The following is a 22,854-nucleotide window of genomic DNA, read 5'->3' on the forward strand; positions in this document are numbered from 1 at the left end:
GTGAAGCAGATCACATGAGAGCTGAAGGATCATGGGAGGCAGAGTTGGCTATGGTCAGTCCCCCTTGGAGGGCGGAGGACAGGCGCAGCCCTGCTCAGCAGAGTAGAGATGCAGAGCCTCGGCAGTCAGGGCAACTTTAAATGAACCGTGCATGAGATGTGTGCCCACATGTCGGAGTTACCTGAGGCAGTGCAGGGTCATGGGATGAGAATGGAGGAATCCAATCATCCCGCGCTCCACAATAATTCAGTACTTTGAGCATGTACGCTCCTCCATTGAGAGAGTGGCCAACTCTTGGAGAGTCATATGTGGCATCACTCAGTTGTCTCATGAGGTAAATGCTTCATTGGTACAGAAGGTAGGATCGTGATTTATGGCAACTGGAATAACCCCTCACTTCCAACTAACATTCCGTTGTTTTCTTGCAGGGAAAGAAAGCAAACCCTGAATCCCAGCTCAGGTCAGCATCACACAGCTGACCTAGAGAAGAGTGAAACAGTAAATCTACTGAAGGTCGCAGGAGAGGGGAAGGCAGGCTGCAATAGGTCCCAGGCCAGACTAGCAGTATCACTGCCATTAACTTCACTGAGACTGAAAAACTGTCACAGCCACACCTCTTCCAATGATACTGTGATGTTCAATCAAGACAGGATAGCAGCCAAATGTCAATAAAAAGCACTGTGCAAGGTTAAGTAATATGATTTATTTTAATATCAAATAAAAATATACATAAGCTTCCAAACTACTGTTTTTTTTTACAAACTTTGAACATTATTCAGCAATATGCCACTATTACATAGAGCTATATACACATACATAATATAAATACATGAGAGAGAGATAAAGTGCATGGATTTACAATATTATTCTTATGATTTTATTACAATGAGACTTGGTATGAAAGTTAATGACTGGGACTACAAAGGAAACTCAAATCAGTTGCAAGTGGCATTTATGTTACTGGAGTGGAGCTGACTGCAGCCTAAGGTTGCCAACCCTCCAAGATTGTCCTGGAGTCTTCAGACATTGTAGAGTAACATCATGGACACTGCTGTGAGCAATATCCAGGAAAGAATTCACTGGGGAAATGATAAAGAAATGGTGCGGGTTTCATTTTTACTATTTTCTTTGACACTTTTCTATTAAGGTCTCAAAATATTGGAAGATGGGGGATAAAGGCTACTTGACTGGGCAATTGGAGGCAGGGGGTCATGTGATGAAACTTCCAGGCAACCTCAAACCAGAGTTGGAAACCCTATTGCAGCTACATTGTGCTCCTAATGCCAACTGTATTCTTCAATATAGAGTACAGTCCAAGGGACCAGTGGGGCTGCCACCCCCTCTTGGGTTAAGTCTGCCCGTTTCAGCAGGGTAAGCATGGGGAGCCAGACCCACAGTTTGTACCCTTGTCAGAATGGATTGTAAGCTCCCACTGTATGACTCTCTTACCTTAGGAGTAAAATTAAAGATATTTAATAAATTATCAAAGTATATAATAAGATCTTCCCAATGATCCCAAAAAGGATGCATTAATATCATTGCATTTTAACACCTGCTTGGCTAGGGAACTGCTTCTCCAGTTACTTGTGCAAGAGTGTCCCATGATTCTCAAAGAACTTAAGACTATCCAAATAAGGACATGCTTCTAAACCTGCCCCTGCAGTCCACCCCCAACTCCCCACTGCCACCCTTGCCCCCACGTGGGTCCCCCTTATAAGTAAAATAGAACAAAATGTAGTATAAACTATTGGGGATGGGGGGAAAGGACCAGTGCATGAAGATTCCTCTCCCTAGCCAGCAACAGCAAACATACAGACAAATAAAAGCTTATTTAAACCCATAGCAAACTTAAGTCTTTTGCCACTCAGTCAAAATGGAATAAATAGCTTGACCCACAACCTGCAGCACCTAGAAGGTCAAGGACAACATTGGAACACCATCATTTCCAAACTCCCTTCAAGTTATACACCGCCCTGCCTTGGGCACATAGCACCATTCCTTCAAAACCCTGAAACTCCATAACTAACAGCAATATGGAATTAACTTCATCATATGGAGTACAGTGATTCAAGAAGGCAGCTCACCATACCTTCTCAGGGGCATTCAGGGATGGGCAATAAGTATTGGCCTTGCCAACGATGCCTATATTCCAAGAATGAGTTTTTTAATTCAACAGCCTTGAATTTTAGTCTTAGCTATTCAATTTTTGCATTGCTGATCAAGATTCTTGTAAATAGGTGAGATAAAGTACAACTACTTTTATTTTATTTATTTAGAGATACAGCACTGAAACAGGCCCTTCGGCCCACCGAGTCTGTGCCGACCATCAGCCACCCATTTATACTAATCCTATATTCCTACCACATCCCCACCTTTCCTATATTCCCCTACCTATACTAGGGGCAATTTATAATGGCCAATTTACCCATCAACCTGCAAGTCTTTGGCTGTGGGAGGAAACCCACGCAGACACAGGGAGAACTTGCAAACTCCACACAGGCAGTACCCAAAATTGAACCCGGGTCGCTGGAGCTGTGAGGTTGCAGTGCTAGCCAGTGCGCCACTGTGCAGCCGATTGTTTAAAATTCTCAGATACTATTTCATGGGGATAATCAAGTGTCGAGTGTGATGCTCAGCTTCATGGGCACTGTCTTGAGGTCTATCTGATAACCCAATATAGCTGCATCCATGTGTTAAAATCCAGTTAATGGTCATAGCAGTGAAATCAGTACAAATTTAGGAACCAGTAGGATTGGGTTGAAATGAGGTTCCCCAGCCCAAGTTCTAATGCCCTGCTTTCCATGATTCATAGCATTGCTACTTTATGCAAAATCAAATTTCACAAACATGGCAGGGATTTCCTGTCCCATTATCTGTGACAGTAACAACAAAGATTTTCAGTAATGCAAATTACACCAGCACCTGCAGGTTAAAACTGGGACCAGTTTCTCATGGCAACAAAAAAAAGCAAATTGAAATTCCTTTTCCTCCCATACATAAACATTAATTTTCAAGCAGATGGTTTTATATAATTCCTATTTCCCAGTGTACATGTTTTAACTTCCAATAATGCTCAGAAAGCAGAAGTGTCCAATGAAGAGATGTCACTAGCAAACAGTTCGCCTCCAGTCTGGACCTGTCCTAAAACAATGGGCCTGAACTTAACGGCCAGGCCTCATTACCATGAGATTTGTGGAAATTCAGGTGGCAGGAGACCACAGCTGGGAACCCCGGTAAATGTGAAGGATTGTTGGACAGAGCAATTTCAGATAACTTGCTTGTTTATGCATTTTGTGGTCAAGAGGAGCAGGAATGCAATGTAATTATTCACCTTGCTGGGCCTCTTCCGGGGAAGCCATCACTGCTCCCTCGCTCAGGGTTCAAACTAAAACTGCACAGCGTATCCCCATGGCATCAAAAGAACCAGAAGGGAGATGAGGAGAAATTTTATTACACCATGACTTGTTATGATCTAGAATGCACTACCTGAAAGGGTGGCAGAAGATTCAGTAATAACTTTCAAAAGGGAAATGGACATATACTTGAAAAGGAAAATGATGCAGGGCTATAGGGAAAGAGCAGAGGAGTGGGTCTAATTGGATAGCTCTTTCAAAGAGCCAACAGATGCACAATGGGCTAAATGGCCTCCTTTTGTGCAGTAAGATTCTATTATTCCCTTTATATTGCACACTGAAACTAAACTCCATCATCACTTCAGTTCAACTCATGCATCTGGCTGTATGCTACAATGCAAGCCACTGGCAGATATAAAAACTCAGGGAAAAACAGGACAAAAGTGTACATATTACATAGAGTAATGTAGACTGGAGTGTGTTTGAAGAACAGACACATCTTGAAGTTAAGACAATGTTGATGAAATACTCAAGCTTTGTTGCTGAAGTTCAGGATGTCACCTGTGGCCTATAATATGGTCTGGTACCACACTCTGGTCTATGTTACCCCCATATTGCATCATTCTGTTTAGCTGTTCTTTGGTCCATTTGATCTCATCCTTCCAGAACAGAAACCCTTATCCTCTCCCTTTTACAGAATCTAACCATTTGTTAAATGAGTCCGGTGCAATGGCTTCAGCCAACCTTCCATGCAACCCACTCAAGACATTGATAAACCTCTGTATAAAGGTAAATCCTGTACTCTGTCCCAAGTTCCCCCTGGGGCTGTGCCCTCATGTTGCTGCCCCTAGCATAGTTGAAAGTAACGTGCTGCTGTTGGGTCCGGATTTCAGACTGTTTCTCAGCTAAGCTGCCATCAGATTCTCCCTTCAATTAAAGGGGAAAGGCACATTAAATTATCCTGCCATGGGAAAGTCGAGCACCACTTTTGTTGTTTTACATTATAAATAAGTCAAGAACATCTCCGCAGATGACAACATTTCACTGACAGCTTGCAAACAGGGTTCCAAATATTTGCCTAATTGTACTGAATGTCCTTCTACAATTAGTGACACAACATAAGGAACACAAGTACAGTGAGCCTTTCTGAGCCACATCTAAATATGGTATAAACATTCTGATGTTAACAATCTAAAAAGAAAAACAGTTGCAATGCAAGATTTTAAATAACAGATGCAGAGCATCACGGAGGCAGCTGAGCACCATGAAGCAAAAAGAAACAGGCATATTTGCAAGTCCAACTAAAACAACATTAATACATCATTTGGAAGAGTCAAGACAAACCCAAGGTTCCAACTTCCTTCCTGTGTGTAAGTGCTTGTGACATTATGTGAGCACTTAAAAAAGGGAACTCACAGAAAGCTCAGAGATAGAGCTACGCTGCTCCTTACTGAAAGCACAAAATCCTAAAGGCAAAGCAAATAATCTAAGATCTTATGAACCTAGCTCCCTCTACAGTTATAAATGTTTCACAGACCACTCTTCATTCTAATGCTATGAGTAATAAAAATGCCTAGGTGCAGACAGTTTGTGTAGAATCTCATCTTCAACTGGCTCCCAGTGGCAACACAAGTTGACAGTGCTGCCCTCTTGGTGATGTCACTGGAGGACTGCCTCCCATCTCAGAAGACAGAGGCTCAATAACAAAGGAAAATTGAGCTGCCAGTAGCAGTACTTTGCAAAGTCTGATTATAGGACCAATCTCATGAACGTTGGCTATCAGTGAGCAGACTTGCCTGCCAGGAACAAAAATTGGGAAATCATGAGGCTGGCCCCCAGTAGATTTGTACATTTGTAAAATAATCCCTTGTGTGTCCCTTCTTGAAGAAAATATATTCTCTTCAAAGGGAATTTCTAATCATTTTTGGCATCCAAAACTACCGTTTGCCAGGCAAATATGGCTCAGGCCCTGTTCCACTCTTTTCCCTGTTTTAGCCAAGTAAAGGGGCAGTAGCACTGTCAGCCGTGGCTCAGTGGTACTACTTATGCCTGAGTCAGAAGATCAAGGGTTCAATTTCTACCTCAGAGACTTGAGCACATAATCTGGACTGACACGCCACTGCAGTACTGTGAGAGAGCTGCACTGTTGGAGGTGCCAAGTTTCACTTGAGATGTTAAACCGAGGCCTCGTCTTCCCTCTCAGATGGGCACAGAAGATCCCATGGCACTATCGCATATTCTCAAGGGGGGAGGCAAGATCAGAGGGAAGGCTCTGTTATCCACGGCCTCAACAGCAAGATGTCAGATAGATTTTAAAAAAGGCACCATTGCCCAGAAAAATAGCCTCATGTTAAAAAAAAATTATTTGATGCAATTATCGTCACCAGTACTTGCAGCATTACAACTATTAACTAAACACTATCGAGCTAACTTACAGATTTGTACTCCTGACAACTTTTGACTACTAGGGCACAAATGAAGATAATGATCTGCAAATCCTACAGAGCCCACTGACCTCCAAACCCAAATTCCTAATGTACGCTCCCATCAGACAAATCTCTACATCGGGAGCACAATTCCTTAAAATCTATCCCGTATATAGTTTACCAAGTGTGCATTTGATGACATTAGGCGAATCATAAGCAGAATTGTGTTGTCTTTTATTAATACACACATTTGGCTGATTTTAACATTTAACGCCACACATTATACTCAGGTGGCTGGAATTGGTCACTACAAAACATATTCTAGATTATTACTAATAAAATGGTTGGTAACCATCAACAGTGCAAAAAGAGCTCCTACATTCATTAGTAGGATCTGTTCTCCCTGAGGAAAAGGCTTTGAGAACTCTTTCTTGTGCATTCTCTCCTTCTTGTGACTGATCTCGCTATCCTTTCTGGAGAAGCAAATTTCAGTACAGCTGCCCTCAGAAAGACATTCCACTGTAAAAGGCAGAGCATGACTGGATTCAGGTCTCGGCAAACAAAGATTCCCAAATTGGGATAATTTTCTCTCAAGTTACATTAGTTCAAACTGCGGGTTGCCAGAGCTCAGCACATAGTTGTTCAAAGATACAGCAGTCAGAGAGGTTGGTGGCACCTTTACCTTCGAGTCTCTGAGGATCTCTATGCTATCTAATTTAGAAAGATTATATCAAATGGCACTACGTTGCATGATTTCATTTGAGTTACATTACTGTCAGTGGAAAATTATTCCGGTCTCTAACTGGATAATAGGCTAAGATTTCCATAATATTCACGACCTATTTTCATCTGTTTTCCCCTCACTATCTTACTTATTCTTATGATTCTGCTTTTACCAACAGGTCAATAACTAAGACAGACTAGAGATTCCCTCACATCTGCTGGAACAGTACAATAGGAAACGTGCATCTTCTTGCAGAGAGACAAGCTAAAGTTCTCTGCAATTATTTTTAAATCCAGGAAGTTTGTCAGGAACCGTCAGTGACCAGCTGTAAATCTAAATAAATCGTTGGTTGGAGCGCAGTTAGAATACAGTATCTAATTTTGTGACCATCCTTTAGGAAGGTGTAAGGCGAGAGAAAAAGTACAGAAGGGATTAATTAAGATGATATCAGGGATGAGAGCTTTAGTTCGGAAGTGAGACTAGAGAAACTGGAGGTCTTTTCAACAGACAACGATAACTTGTATTTATACAACACCTTTAACAGAGTAAAACGTCCCAAGGCACTTCACAGAAGCATAATCAGACAACAACTTGACACTGAGCCAAAGAAGGAGACATTAGGGCAGGTAACCAAACACTTAAGGCTGAATTTTCCAAGTTGGGTTGCGATTCCGGTGTCTGCCCCAATTCTGGGTCAGGAATCTGGAATTGGCCATAGCAGGACATCTATCACAATCTGCCTGGAGCCAGCCAATTAAGTCGCTACCTCCGGGTGCCCCGTCCAATAAAGGTTGAGGCTGGCAGGAGACTATGAGAGGGCCTCAAAATGGAGGTGCTCTCTGCAACTTTGGGACTTAAAAAAAAAATTAAAATATAAATTACACATGACCACAGCTGTCAGGCCTTCAATGTGGAGGGAGAACCCCTTGAGGCAACAGCTGTAACCGTTACATCCCAACAGGTCCATGCTGGAGTGATTGAGTTGAGATGTCAATGGCCCACCTCCAGTTGCCTGCCAGGCTATGGCCTCAATGGGAGTGTGGCTGTCTATCATTGGAAGGATCCCAGCAGCGCCATCAACATTCCCCCAATTGGCCCATTAATGGGCCTAATGGACTAACTGCCACTGCCGGGCAGGTAGCCTCTGTCATGTTGACCCTGCCTCTGTAAAGGCTGCTCGGAGTCAGGAACACATCAGGTAGCCAACCCAACATGCAACTTTGCTCCCAGTCCCACCTCCTACTGCACTTCCACAGGACTGGGAAAATTCAGCCTTTGGTTAAAGAGAGTTTTTAAGCAGAGTCTTAAAAGGAGGAGAGAGTAGTGGACAGGCAAAGAGGTTTGGGGAGGGAATTTTAGAGCTTAGGCTCTAGACGCTGAAGGCACGGCCACCAATGGTGGGGTGAAGGAAATGGGAATTGCACAACAGCCAGTGTTGCAGGCTGGTAGAGTTCTGAGGGTTGTAGAGCTGAGGGAGGTTCCGAGAGAGGGAGAGGTGAGGCCATGAAGAGATTTGAACATAGGATGAGAATTTTAAAAACACTGATACACTTTAAGCCAATGTAGGTCATTAAACACAGGAGTGATGGGTGAGCAGGACTTGGTGTGAGTTAGGATACGGCTAGCAGAGTTTTATGGGAGCTCAAATTTATGGAGGGTGAAAAGTGGGAGTCCAATGAGGAGAGTATTGGAATAGTCTAGATTAGAAGTAATAAAATCTTGGATGCATTTTTAGTCAAGAGGAGATATGAAAATGGTGTTCAAAATTGTAAAGGTCTTGATGACGTAAATTGGGAACATCTGTTCCCGCTAATCAGAGAGTTGGTATGCGAGACCATAAATTTATCATTAAAAGAACAAATGAAGAAGTTAGTGCTTTCTTTTCACAAAGGGGTGTTAGGACTTGAATCCCTTACAAGGAACAATGGTGATGCAGAATCCATGATAGCTTTTAATAATGAAGTAGATAAATAAAAGAAAAATTGAAAAGGTTATAGGGAAAGGACAATGAGAATGGCATAAAGTGGGTTGCTCTTTCAGAGAGCAGCATAGGCTCATGGGCTATATCTATGCAGTACAATTCTATGATTTTATTACCAATGAAGGAAGCTTCCAAATGTGACATCTGCTGTGGCTGAAACTAGAAGGCTTCCTCAAAGGCTTTGAAAGGGATTTTCTGGCTATGACTTCAGCTCCCAAAATTAATCCCCTTTCTCTGAAACTGCCATTCCCAATCCATGGCGAGATCTGTAAACTGTACTCAGTTGTCTCAATTTAGTGCCAATGGTATATGTAAAGATGTGTGTGCGTACTGTTTAAGAATTCACTGAGCATGTTTTTTTCCTTTATCATCAAGTCTAAATAAACTGTTCTGGCCCTCCTTCCATTCCTTATAGACCCCAAAACTTTAAGGAAGGAGGATGTCATGAGCAGTGTTCGGAAATTAGATTCCAGCAACCTTGGTGACGGGAGGTAAGCTGCACAAGATTTGCCACCCAGTTGCATGATTGGTGCCTTTGTGTGTACCGAGCGATGGCTTGTAATAACAAATAAGTTAGTGTTCCGTGGGAAAAGCGAAATCTAGCAACGCACTAATGAAGCAACAACCATAGTCCAAACATCAGAATGTAGGTCTAGCAGTAAAGTACTGCAATTTCTCATCCAAAAATGGCTTTGAGTTCCAGCCTCAAATTGCTCCCTCCAAGTGAATCCCACTGTTTTTCTAGATGTTACTAGATGTAGCATTTTTATGGCAGCCAAACACTGCATTGTCCAGGGGATGAAGGAAGCTGAAATTGGAGAATCATATCCTGTCCCAAGATGGTCAAAACAGATCATGGTAAGAACAGTCCTGGCTGAAGTACAATGGGTCTGTTGGGGGAGGTAGAAAAAATTGCTGAAAGCATACAGTTCCTCAGATTATTAAGCGATGTAGACTGCAGCAGCTTGCATTATTAAAACAGTTGGGACAATAATGTCAAAAAGAATCCATCGATTCCACTTTGGTGTGACTTGTTTCCTTCAGTTTCTACAATGATATATCCAAAGTCTAAGCTAACCCCCCAGCCCCCACTCCTCTCCCCCATAGTCTGTATTACATGTGCTTCCACAGCACTGATGGAGTCGGCACTTCACCTGAAAGAATGACCAGGTGGAGTGAAGAAGTCTTGGCACAAGAACAACATTTTGAATCAGGCACTACTTCAGTTTAAGTAGATGATGGGCCATGGTGTTTCCTCTTACTCCTGCAGGACTTACAGGCACAGCAGATGATGCAGGGGGAGGCCAGGAGGAGAAGCGGAGAAGTGACCAGTACAATAAGACCTAATCCAAAGAGGATCCCGACAACCTGCAAAGGGGAAGAATAAAACGCACGTCCCTTAGTGTTTCCATAATGCATAGGATCAGTAATCAAGCTGTACAGATGCCAAGACTCACGTTCAGACCCCAAGTGCTTTCTCCTGCGATCGTTAAAGTACATTATCACCAGGAATTTCCAAAATTCTTAGCGAAAAGAATCACTCTCAGCACTACAACCGTCACTGCACCCCCCCACCCCCCATCCCCCGCAACCACCATGGGGAGGCAGATTGCGATCCCACTTGCTATCTTTCCCACTTCCTTTTTTTTTTATAAAGTATTCAAACATCTTAAATGAATCTAGAAGTTTGCACCAGAGAGGAACACCATTAAGCTCTCCAAAAAAAAGCAAATTAAAGAGCTTTGGTGTATACAATACCTTGAACCTCTTGAAGCATCATCATATTCCACACTAACTATAGTTTCTCTCATTAACACACACACACATCAGTCTCCTGTGGTGTTGTTCACATGGGGTCAAGGACCAAGAGCATCTCCAGTTGAAGTAGGGTTAGAAGGTGGGAGATAATTGGAACAGGCTGTATAGACATAATACAGTCCCCAATGCAAAGTCATACATTCAGTCCCAGTTATCGTTCTGAGTACTTATATTTATATATTTATTTATAAATAGGCACACCGGAATTTCTAGCCCAATGCCTCTACATAACTCATCAATGCAGAATTTAACTGGTTCCAACTTTCCTTTTGGTCCACTCACCTGGGTTCTGTTCCAAATGACTGAGGCCCTGGAGTGGCCAAGCTTATTGCGACATGGACCTTTGTCATAATGTCTCAAGAAAATGTCATTCTGAAAAATGTAAGTTATTTACATTGAGTAAACCACATCGAATTACCATATTCTACTGAGTGTCAACAATTTGTTCATTCAATATCAATTATAAATACTATGCATGAAGATTAGCATTTTAAATGCTTAATGCATTCATATGCAATTGTTTGCTGTTTTTACAGAGGTTAACCCAATTGACAGTTGAAGCACTACACTCTTAGAACATTTACCACATGACATCAACGTGCACTTCCATAGCATCTTTAACTTAGAAAATGTCTCAAAGTGCTTCACAAAGTGCTGCCTGTGTGTGGAGTTTGCAAGTTCTCCCTGTGTCTGCGTGGGTTTTCTCCGGGTGCTCCAGTTTCCTCCCACAAGCCAAAAGACTTGCAGGTTGGTAGGTAAATTGGCCATTATAAATTGCCCCTAGTATAGGTAGGTGGTAGGGAAATATAGAGACAGGTGGGGATGGGGTAGGAATATGGGATTAGTGTAGGATTAGTATACATGGGTGGTTGATGGTCGGCACAGACTCGGTGGGCCGAAGGGCCTGTTTCAGTGCTGTATCTCTAAACTAAACTAAAAAAAACTAAAAGGTTTAATCAAAAAGGATGCCAAGGCAAGACAAGCCGAAGATGGAGATACTAAGAGGAATGGCCAAAAGCTTGGTCAAAGAGGTAGGAAAAATTGGGGGGAATTAAAGGAGGAAAGGATGATGGAGAGGTAGAGGGGTTTCCAGAGGGTGGGACCTAGAGAAGCTAGGATTGTTCTCCTAAGGGGATAGAAGGTTAAAGACAGATTTAATAGAGGTGTTCAGAATTATGAGGGATTTTGATAGAGTAAATAAGCAAAAGCTGTTCCCACTGGCAGGACAGTTGGTAATTAGAGATGACAGATTTAAGGTAACTAGCAAAAGAACCTTAGGGGAGATAAGGAAAGTTTTCTTTTTAAATAAAGTGAGTTACGATGATTTGGAATGCACTGACTGAAAGGGTGGTACAAGTAAATTCAACGGTAACATTCAAAAGAGAATTGGATATTTAGTTGAAAAGGAAAAATTTGCCAGGCTATGGGGGGAAAGTCCAGTGGAGTGGAATTAATTGGATAGGTCTTTCAAAGAGTTAGCACAGTTCACAATAGGTTAAATAGCCTCCTTCTATGCAGTATGATTTTATGATTCTAGGCAGCTGAAGACACAACTGCCAATGGTGGGGTAGGGGGAAAGTGTGGACGCACAATGACTGATGCATAAGATCAATTATTGCACAGATGGATACCTCTACCTTGATCAGAATCTCTGCCCAGGTCATTACTTTCAAACAATTTAGAAGACTATGAATTCATGTAACCTCTGATTGACTAACAGCTTTTTGAGGAAGACACTTACATCCAGATTATGAAGACAGTACCAGCAGAAGGTGTGCTTGCAGTTTTTACACATCATTTGGGCACAACCTTCGTTTCGTTCTATGAAGATATGACACACTGGACACTGTTTGATGGGGGCATCAGTGTCATGGCTGGTGAGAACACTACGGAAATTGGCAAAGAAAATTAGTTAGAATTCATTAAAATACAAACTTGGCAAAAATAAGCAAACTTAGGCCAATCTCAAAACAATCCCAATATGCATTAGAAGTTACCACAATTATCATACAATATAATCAGATTGTTTCATGATCAACATCTGAGAAATAAGCAAATTAGTGTACCATTGAAAAAAAATTCATCAATTTCTGAGTATTGTCTCATTCTGGAATTTTCCAACACACATAAATATCAAAAGCTATTGACTATAATCTGTTCCACAGAAAATCTGATTAATTTGTTGACTGGATTCTTATTTATGGACTCCATGTAAAGACCAGCAGTCAAAATATTTCAGTCAGGATTTCACTGACTCATTTTCAGAACTTGATGAATCCCTACAAAAGGTTTTTCAGCAGATTATAGATCACAATTATTTTTCTCTTTAATTGGACTCAGCTCTTCGTTGTTGGAATGGGTGATATGGAATTCAGATTTAGGATACCCCAGTTCGTAGAGCAAATGCTTCAATCCATTCTGACACTTACTAAACCAGACAACAGGCTGACACACTGGTTTAGATCGTTCACCCTTAAGGTGTGCTGGTTGCAAGGGTCAGATGGGAAATGGGCAGTCTCAATTCATTTCCTGATGAGTGTGGGTCCAGAACATAGAACAGTTCCTAATTTAGTACTAATTGGTCAATCATCTATGGGGAAAAAATCCCCCACTGTTTCAACCGAGAGCACACTTGTGAGCTGGGGGCTGAAACATTGGGGTAGGGGGGGTCTATACTCTGCAATGGCTGTGCTGCTCCTGATTCGACACTGGGCACCTCAAATGGAAAGAGTTCCATTCTCACCCTTGTTTTAATGAGTATGAAACATTAAAAAGTAAAAAAGGTAAAAAAAAACTCAGCTTTTCGTTGAGCTTGCAGTTAGCATTTCAAAAGTGACAAAGAAAGCTATGAAGGAACCAATTATGATCTGCTTTGAGAGTGATGAATCCATGACACAATTTCGTGAACTATTCATTACATGCAAACTAACTAAAAGCAAATCTATCACAACACAGTGACTCATCGGAAAACAGAAACAGCTTTAAGTAAAGAGCATAACTTTTGTTCTTCATATTCAGACATCATCCGAAAACATGACGTTAGGTTTCACATGTATGCTGATGACACCCAGCTCTACCTCAACACCACCTCTCTCTATCCCTCCACTGTCTCTAGACAGTCAGACTGCTTGTCCAATATCCAGCACTGGATGATCAGAAACTTCTTCCAACTAAATATTTGGAAGACCGAAGCCACTGTCTTCATTCACTGGTTACCAACTCCATTCCTCTCCCTGGTGAGGCTGAACCAGACTGTTCTCAACCTAGGTGTTGTATTTGCCCCCAAGCGGAGCTTCTGAAACCGCCTACTTCCACCTCTGCAATATTGCCGTCACCACCCTGCCTCAGTTCTTCTATTGCTGAAATCCTCAACCATGCATTTGTTACCCCTAGACTTGATTATTCCAATGCTCTTCTGACCAGATTCCCATCTTCCACCCAATACTGTGCTCACTTACATACATCGGCTCCCGGTCAGCAACACCTCAATTTTAAAATCTCATCCTTGTTTTCAAATCGCTCTATGATCACGGCCCTCCCCACCTCTGTAACCTCCTCTAGATATGCAATCCTCAGAGGTATCTGTGCTCATCCAATTCTGGACTCTTGTACAATTTTAATCACTATTGGTGCCCATGCTTTCATCTGCCTAGACCCTAAACTCTGGTATTCCCTTTCTAAACCTCTCTGCCTCTCTTCCCCTTCAAGATGCTCTTTAAAAGTTACCTCTTTGACCAAGCTTTTGGTCATCTGTCCTAATATCTCCTTTATGGTGGTGGCTCAGTAACAAGTGTTTTGTTTGATAATGCTCCTGCAACGTGCTTTGCAATGTTTTACTATGTTAAAAAGTACTATATAAATGCAAATTGCTGTTGTTGCTTTTACTTAAACATATGGTGGAGGACACTATAAACATCCACACAGATATCAGATAAGCAAGGAGCTAATGGGAGGAAAGATCATTGTAACAGTCTCTATCATAAGGGACAAAGTATTTGACAAACTAATGGGACTACAGGCAAACAAGTCACCAGGACCTGATGGCCTACATCCAACGGTTTTAAAGGAGGTGGCTGCAGAGATAGTGGAGGCATTGGTCGAAATATTCCAGAACTCACTCCAGAACAGACGGGAAGGTACCAGCGGATTGGAAAACCGCTAATGTGATGCCCCTGTTCAAGAAGGGAGGGAGACAAAAAGCAGGAAACTATACGCCAGTCAGCCTAACATCGGTCATTGGGCCATTATTAAGGAAGAAATAGCAGGATATTTAGAAAAGCTTAATGCAATCAAACAGAGTCAACATGGTTTTGTGAAAGGAAAATCATGTTTGACAAATTTGCCAGAACTCTTTGAGGATATACCAAACAGAGTTGATAAAGGGGAACCGGCAGATGTTGTGTATTTGGATTTCCAGAAGGCATTAGATAAGGTGCCACATAAAAGATTATTACACAATATAGGAGCTCACAGTACTGGGGGTAATGTATTAGCATGGACTGAGGATTGGTTAGCTCACAGAAGTCAGACAGTCGGGATTAATGGGTCTTTTTCAGGTTTGAAAGACGTAACTAGTGGAGTGCCACAAGGATCAGTCCTCGGGCCTCAATTATTTACTTTCTCTATTAATGACTTAGAGGAGGGGGCAGAGTGTAATATATCCAAATTTGTTGATGATACAAAAATAGGTGGGAGGGCTTATTGTGATGAGGACATAAGGAATCTGCAAGGGGATATAGATAGGTTGAGTGAGTGGGCAAAAACTTGGCAGATGGAGTTTAATATAGGAAAGTGTGAAGTCATGCATTTTGGTAGGAAAAGTCAAAAGGCAGACTATTATTTAAATGAAGAGAGACTTCAAAAAAATAATACAGCATGGAGGGATCTGGATGTTCTTGTGCATGAAACACAAAAGGTTAGGATGCAGGTGCAGCAAGTAATTAAAGCAGCAAATAGAATTGTGGCCTTTATTGCTAGGGGGTTAGAGTTTAAAAATAGGGAAGTATTGATACAACTGTACAGGGTGCTGGTGAGGCCACACCTGGAGTACTGTGTACAGTTTTGGTCCCTGTATTTAAGAAAGGATATACTGGCATTGGAGGCAGTTCAAAAGAGATTCACTAGGCTGATACCTGGGATGAAGGGGTTGACTTATCAAGAACGGCTAAACAGGTTAGGCCTTTATTCATTAGAGTTTAGAAGAATGAGGGGTGATCTTATTGAAACGTACAAGATTCTGAAGGGGCAAGACAGGGTAGTTGTTGAGAAGATGTTTCTGCTAGTGGGGGAATCTCAAACTAGGGGACATAGTTACAGAATAAGGGCACACTCATTTAAAACCGAGAATGCAAAGGAATTTCTTCTCTCAGAGTAGTGAATGTCTGGAATTCTTTACCCCAGAGAGTTGTGGAGGCTAGATCACTGAAAGTATTTAAAAAGGAGGTAGATAGATTTTCGAAATATCGGGGAGTTGAGGGCTATGAGAAGTTGGCACAAAAGAGGAGTTGAGGTCTGGGGCAGATCAGCCATGATCTTATTGAATGGCGGGGCAGGCTTGAGGGGCTAAATGGCCTAGTCCGGCTCCTATTTCTTATGTTCTTATATTTAATATAGTCACGAAGAACTCAACCATGTATATATATATGCACAGAAGTTTGTGTGCTCTGGACAGGTATTCAGTATTAAGTGTTATCCATGGTACAGTGGTGGCCCTCTGGCCCCCAATTCATAAGATAGTGGTTTTAAGTCCCACTGCAGAGACTGGAGGATAGAATCTAGGTTGACATTTCAGTGCAGTTTTGAGGGTGTGCTGCATTGGCTGAGGTACCATCTTTTGGAGGAGACGTTAATTCGAGACCTCATCAGTCCTCACAGGTTGATGTAAAAGATCCTATGGCACTATTCAAAGAACAGCAATATTTGAATAATTATCCCTCAACCAATATCACTAAAAACAGATGACTTGGTCATCACCATGTTGTTCTTTGTGGCAGCTTGTTGTGTTCACATTGGCAGCCACGTTTCTCATATTACAACAGTGACTACACTTCAAAATTACTTCATTGACTGCAAAGCCAATGTTGGGAATCCTGATATTGAGAAAAGTGCAAAATAAATTGAAGTCTTTCATTTACTTAATTTAGTTTCCTGCACAAACACAAACAGCAATTCTGGTGCAATGCTGAGTTTACAATATCAGTTATACTTATATATTTAGTTATAAAATCACACTTTAATTCAGTACTGTGAGTCAGCATTAGCTTAGTAACGGCAAGCAGTACAGCTGCAATGGCTTTGACCCCCATCAGAATATGCATCGAGATTTCATAACTGCAATTATAGACCTTGCACAAGAGTCAAAACAAATAATGGGGAACAGTCTAACCTCAAGGATGTCATATCACTCTCTTTTCACATTAAAAAGTAGATGCTTTAAGGGATGTGGAACCAAGGCAGGTAAATGGAGTCAAGATACAGATCAGTCATGATCTAACAGAGCAGTGGCACAGGCTCGAGGGGCTGAATGGCCTACTACTGTTCCTATGTTGAACCTTGTATGTTTTGGTGTTGAGCGTTCTCTGTACCTCACTTCCTATTCAGTTGCAAGCATGCAGATAGCCATCTTTATACTAGTAAATGTAGAAAAGCCTGTAAAACGCTGATGAGTTTATTCTGCAGCTTCCAAGATATCCAAATGTTATGTATTATTTATAAATATTTCTCAAAAGTATTGATTAAGGAACTGTATAGGGCCAGGTAAAAACGTCCTAATTAGCTGCATTCACTGTATAACAAAACCTTTTTATAAACTTTGAAATCCAGACCACATGCATTCCTTCTTAGTCATTTGCTAAAGAACAAAGAATTGGATACATAGCTACATTAAACTGCCAGAGGACTATATATACAGACTGCCAGAAATTCAGGCAAATAGCATCATCATGAGAATATCCAGGAAAATGGACTTATAGACACCACAGGCTGAATTTTCATTCCAAGGATGAGGCATGTTTAAAGGCGGGCGAGCCAGGAAAATCGCAGCACTGAGAGGCATGCCAGTTTCCCAACGCATTCCTGCCTCCCAGTAATTTTGGTTGAGGCATCTTCACAGGGGCGGGGGCGTGGCATCCCACCTGATAGTGTCAGATGGTCAATTGAGGCAGTTTACAAGCCAGTTAAGAACTCATTGCAGGGCTGATTTAGATTTGAGGCTATGCATGGGAAACACGTTGGGTCAGTAGCACATCCAAGGAGATGAGGTGGCTGCACCGCAGGGAGCCATTCCTGACACTGCATAAATAATGGAATAAGCAGGGAGGAACTCATGCATTGGCACACAGCGGTCATTGCGTAAGCAGAGCTCACAGAGAGTTTCAGGTGGAGGCAATGGGGTAATTGTAGGGAGTGTACTTGCATGGGTAAACGGGACACAGCAGGGAGTCCAGGCAGCTATTCCATGCAGCTGATGGCAAGTGAAGCCATCCCTGGACAAGAGACTCAGCAAACCTGAGGTGGCATCGAGTAGTGATGAAGAGAAGCTGAGTCAGAACCCATGTAAACCCTTGGTGCAGAGGGATGCAGAGGTGATACCCGAGAGGCAGGGGGGCACAAAGGCGCTACATTCACCATAGGGCATACCACCAAAGACTCAGCCTCCTGGCCATGTTAGAAGCTGCGACTATTGAGGCAACTGATTGCTGACTTGTGTGTCCTCGTGGAGGATGACCTTCGGCCCTGCCAGTATCTGTGAAAGTAACAGTGGCTTTGAAATTCTTTGCCCCTGGGTCCTTTCAAGGGGTGGCAGCAGACCTGTGTGGCATCTCACAAGCAGCATCATTGCATCAGATGATGGATGCCCTGTATGAGGGAACATTGGAGTACATTGCCTTCCAGACTGATTGGGGTCACTCAGGCCCAGAGGGTCATGGGCTTTGCTTCCAAGGCAGGATTCCTCAAGTTGCAGGTGCGATTGAATAGAGCCACGTGGCCATCAAGGCCCCGGCGAAGCAGCCAAGGGACATAGGGGCATTTATCAGTAGGAAGGGATTCCACTCCCTCAATGTATAGATAGTATGCAAACACCACAAGCATTTTCTGCAGGTGCTTGCAAGGTTTCCTGGCAGTTGCCATGGCGCCTTCATCCTGAGGCTATCACAGGTGTCACCACTGAGAATGCCATGAGAGATACTATGTGGATGGCTGCTAGGGGACAAGGGTTATCCAGTGAAGAAATGGCTGGTAACACCTTTGCGCAATCCTATTACGGAGGCACAAAGTCACTGCAACCGCTGCTTTCTCAGCACAAGCGCCACCATTGAACAGACCATCAAAATCCTGAAGACGTAGTTCCAGTGCCCTCCACTATGCTCTCGCAATGGTTCCTCGCATGGTGGTGGCATGTTGTGCTCTGCACAACATGGCCCTCCAGAGGGTGTGGACCTTGATGAAGATAGTGCAGAGGAGTGGTACATGTCTTCAGAAGAGGAGGAGAAAGGCATGGTGCAGTATGGTCATCCTGCACTGCAAGACCTTCCAGAGGTCAGGCTGAGATGTCAAACCATTGACCAGGATGGCAGGGAATCTCATGCTGCACTGTTCCAGGCATGCATCTCCAAATGACGGCACATCCTGGATTGCATTTGGCTCATTACTACACCTCTCCCACAAGGTGCGGCCACATCCAAAATGCCTGCCATGCAGACATGTCTGCTGGTCTCCCACAATACCTGAAAGCCACGTCACCATCAGCCACACAGTGTCCCCGACCATGCACCGTTGCATCGCACATCCACGTCAACATGCTAGTGCCTTAATGTTCTCAAAGCAATGCGATCACACAAATCAGAGTGCTCCCATGAACCATCTCATTACTTTGAGGGTTAATAAGTGAACAGAAGCATTACAAAAGTCACCCGACTGAACACCCAAGTAAAATTGCCGACGCAGCACCGTCCACATGCAGTCACTCCCACAGGGCGGTTCCTTTGTGGCTGAGGCAGAAGAGGAGGTAGGCTGTTCGCTTGTGTGTGCGGCTGAGATGCCCCTGGCACCAGTCCTTGGTGGCACTGTGCCAGTACTGGCATTGTCACGCCTGCATCGATGCAGGGGCAGCCTTGGTCATGCGGGCTTGCTGTATAGATGGTGTCTCCATCAGAAGGGCCAAGAGGGCAGCTGATGAAGAAGAGCCCCATGAGGGGTGGCCTTCTCAGCATCATCTCTGCCTGCCCCAGCCCTTTCATGGCATGCATGCATGTCCGAGGGGACCAGCAGCTGGGGGGCATCCGGTTGTTCATCCAGGCATCCTTGCGCCATCTGACCGATCAATGCCACAGATTGTGGCATGCACTCAGTGTGATGTCACGTAGAGATCTCCACGAGGTTGGCCACTCTTTCAATGGAGGAGCTCATGCACTCATATGCCTGAGACATTGCGGAACACATCTCACGAATAGACTCCTCTTTTCTCCGCCCAAGACTCCACACTGCCCCGGGGATCTCAGATATTTGGGCATACGTCTCCCACTGCTGCTCCAGAAAGACCCTCCCTTGTATGTGACCCCCGAGGCTCTGCATCTCTGCCCAGCTGAGCATAGCTGGAGCTGTCCTCCACCCTCCCAGAGGGGCTGCCCACAGCTGCTGCAGCCTCCGTCACCTCCTCCTGCTCACATGTGAAGTGCTGGTCACCTTATGCCAGCCTTTCTAAAACACACGAGGCCCCACCGAGGTGAGTGTATCGGTGCTCCATCCCCTTCACCTGGAAATGGTAACATGCTTTCACCCTGTCTAGGATGGACCCCCATCTCTCACTCACTGACTTCCTGTCGAGCTGCCACCCTGGCAATTTCAAGGGCCTCCTCCTCCAGGGCCGGCAGTATAGTGAGATGCGCCACTCCACTACTGGTGCAAACCCTTTCTTGCACGTTATGGGCTTTTCTTTTCTGCACAGTCAAAAGCGAGGAAGTGAAGACCATGGTGCTCTCCTTCACCACAGCCGTGATGTGCACGGCTCCAGTATCACCTTCTCCACAAGTGCTGGTGGTGTGAGTGTTGCCCAAAGGTCAGGAGTGCCCCTGGGCACACATATCCTCACTGATCCTGAGTACTATGTGCCCTCAGGCTGTTTTGCCTATAGGTGTGCTGGTGACTCCTGAACTGGAGGCCTGTCATCTAGGTGTCACATTCCACTCAGCTTGCCAGACCCTAGAAGGTCACTGAAGCGTGTCCTGCAGTGCACATATGTCCTGCTAACCACACTGCAGCCCCTCATCTCCTGAGCCACATCCATCTATGCCTGCTTTGTCTGATTGGCTGGCCTCCTCCTGCCGCTCTCCGGAAACAGGATGCTCCTCCGAGTTGCCACCATCTCGAACAGCATCTCCAGGGATTTGTCAGCAAATTGTGAGACCGCCCTTCCGCGGGTACATGCCATGCTGCTGCTCTGCTGCGTTCCAGCCTCTGCCATTGCTCAGGATAGCAGTGCCCACAATTATGGCTGCTGGGTGCCTTTTAAAATCGGGCCCGCCATGTCTATATCCCGCCTCCTTAACCCATCCGACGCCCCTAATTGGACAGCGAACATGCCAGCAGGTCACTAATTGGCCACCTCCTTCAAAATAGCATCGGATGTCCGGCAGCAACATTGAGCAGGGTTGGGACCCGGAAGTGGCCCTGACCTTGGGGTCTTGATCCTGGAATGAAAATTCAGCCCCACAAGTTCTCAGGTATTGTACAGCAAGGGGGGAAAAAAAGAAGAGTATTGGGTGGCAATATGAACCCAGGAGCCATTTGCAGCCACGATCTGACCTAGGTTTATAATGCAAGGTCACTCATTACCACATCATGATATAGCTCCCCAGCGTGAAGCACATAATGCTCTGGATGGGGGTTGCTGTCACCTGGTCAGGTTAACAGGCACCAGCTGCTGTTAAAAGGCCACAGGCTGCACTTAAAGCTGTGTGTAGGTTTGATCTTAAAAAAACAATATTGGTTGCTGAAACCATCGTATTTCACAAAGCAGACGTAGTAGAACAGAGAGAGACAGACAGACAGAAAAAAAGAGAGAGAGAGAAGGGGTAAGGGAGATAGCAGAGCCACCCTTCACTGGAGTACCTGTTCCATGTAGAGGAGAGGGTCACCATAAAATAGAATTTATTTTATAATCTTGCCTTCCTCAAATTGTCAGTGTTACTTTGGCACTGAGGGTCTGTAGAGCACCTCAGATGTTCCAGTTGCATTATGGGAATGGACCCTCATTTACATAAAAACATAGTCTTAAGTCCAGTGCACACTGGGCAGACCAGGCCTCAGGCCACCATACCCAAAAATATTGACTTCTTGAAGTATAATCTCTGAGCACATTGAAAAATTTATCCATGTGGGAATCAAAGAAACATTATTTAAAATGGTTCTTTTCACAAAACAAAATAACTCCCCTTCTACAAAGGGACACCCACCAAATATGGAAATGAATTTCAAAATTATATTAATAGAATCTACTAAAACATCCTACCACATACAATTTTTTTTTAAACAAAAAGAGAAAGGCAAATCCAAATGTCAATAGTCTAAATCTGAGCTTCACTCAAGCACTTCAGCATACAATCCACACTGACACTTCAGTACTGAAAGGATGCTACAATATTGGGGGCTTGACTTCAGATGATATGTTAAACCTCTGGCTATCCCGGTAGATAATAAAGATCCCACGACACTATTAGAAGAGCAGAGCTTTTATGTGACCTGACTAACATTCCTTTCTCGACCAATACTACCAAAGAATAGTTTAATTTGTCACCATCTCACTGCAGTTTGTGGGATCTTGCCTTGAACAAAATGACTACCTTTTTTTTATTATTTGTTCGGGGGATGAGCGCGTTGCTGGCTAAGCCAGCATTTATTGCCCATCCCTAATTGCCCTTGACAAGGCGGTGGTGAGCTGCCTTCTTGAACCGCTGCAGTCCTAGTGGTGTAGGTACACCCACAGTGCTGTTAGGAAGGGAGTTCCAGGATTTTGACCCAGCAGTGAGGTACCGGCGATTTAGTTCCAAGTCAGAATGGTGTGTAGCTTGGAGGGGAACTTGCATTCTCTCCTATATGACAATAGTGACCACACTTCAGAAGGGAATAAAGGGATGTGGGCACATCTGAATGCGACTAATGCTCGTGTGGAGGATAAACATCAACATGAACTGGCAGGCCGAGTGGCCCAAATCCATTTTGCAATTTCTACTTAATTCCTTGTACGTGAAGCACTTTGCGATGTTTTTGAGACATGCAAATTTAACCTACCTTTCTTTATTTCTTCTGAAATCGCTACATTTAATTTTGATTCAGATATGAAAAGTAATTTTCCAGTTAATTTAGTGTTCGCCGCGGTTGACCTACTTGTGTTTCATACTCCAATAAACATGTCAAAAAAACCCACAGGCTAGGTACGTAGAATCATAGGATGTGACACTGTAATAAAACACTGTTATTCTCATTTTACAATGACTTCCATGGATGGGTCTCATGTTAGGCACTTGGAAGGGATAAAAAAGTTAAAGATTCACA

At 43.6% G+C, this 22,854-nt stretch overlaps 1 protein-coding gene across 2 annotated transcripts in view; it reads right to left on the reverse strand.

The window, feature by feature from the left end:
• Positions 1-738: 738 nt before the first annotated feature.
• Positions 739-22,854, reverse strand: part of LOC137383813 (E3 ubiquitin-protein ligase RNF144B-like) — an 84,918-nt gene continuing 62,802 nt past the window's right edge. For both annotated transcript variants that reach the window (XM_068057069.1, XM_068057077.1), the window contains exons 6-8: positions 12,044-12,188; positions 10,585-10,674; positions 739-9,852 (exon numbers count right to left, since the gene is read on the reverse strand). In XM_068057069.1, coding sequence (XP_067913170.1) covers positions 9,712-9,852; positions 10,585-10,674; positions 12,044-12,188 — 376 coding nt within the window. In that variant the 3' untranslated portion in view covers positions 739-9,711. The remainder of the gene's footprint in view (positions 9,853-10,584; positions 10,675-12,043; positions 12,189-22,854) is intronic.

The sequence above is a fragment of the Heterodontus francisci genome, chromosome 2 (assembly GCF_036365525.1).
Source record: "Heterodontus francisci isolate sHetFra1 chromosome 2, sHetFra1.hap1, whole genome shotgun sequence".
Classification (NCBI taxonomy): domain Eukaryota; kingdom Metazoa; phylum Chordata; class Chondrichthyes; order Heterodontiformes; family Heterodontidae; genus Heterodontus; species Heterodontus francisci.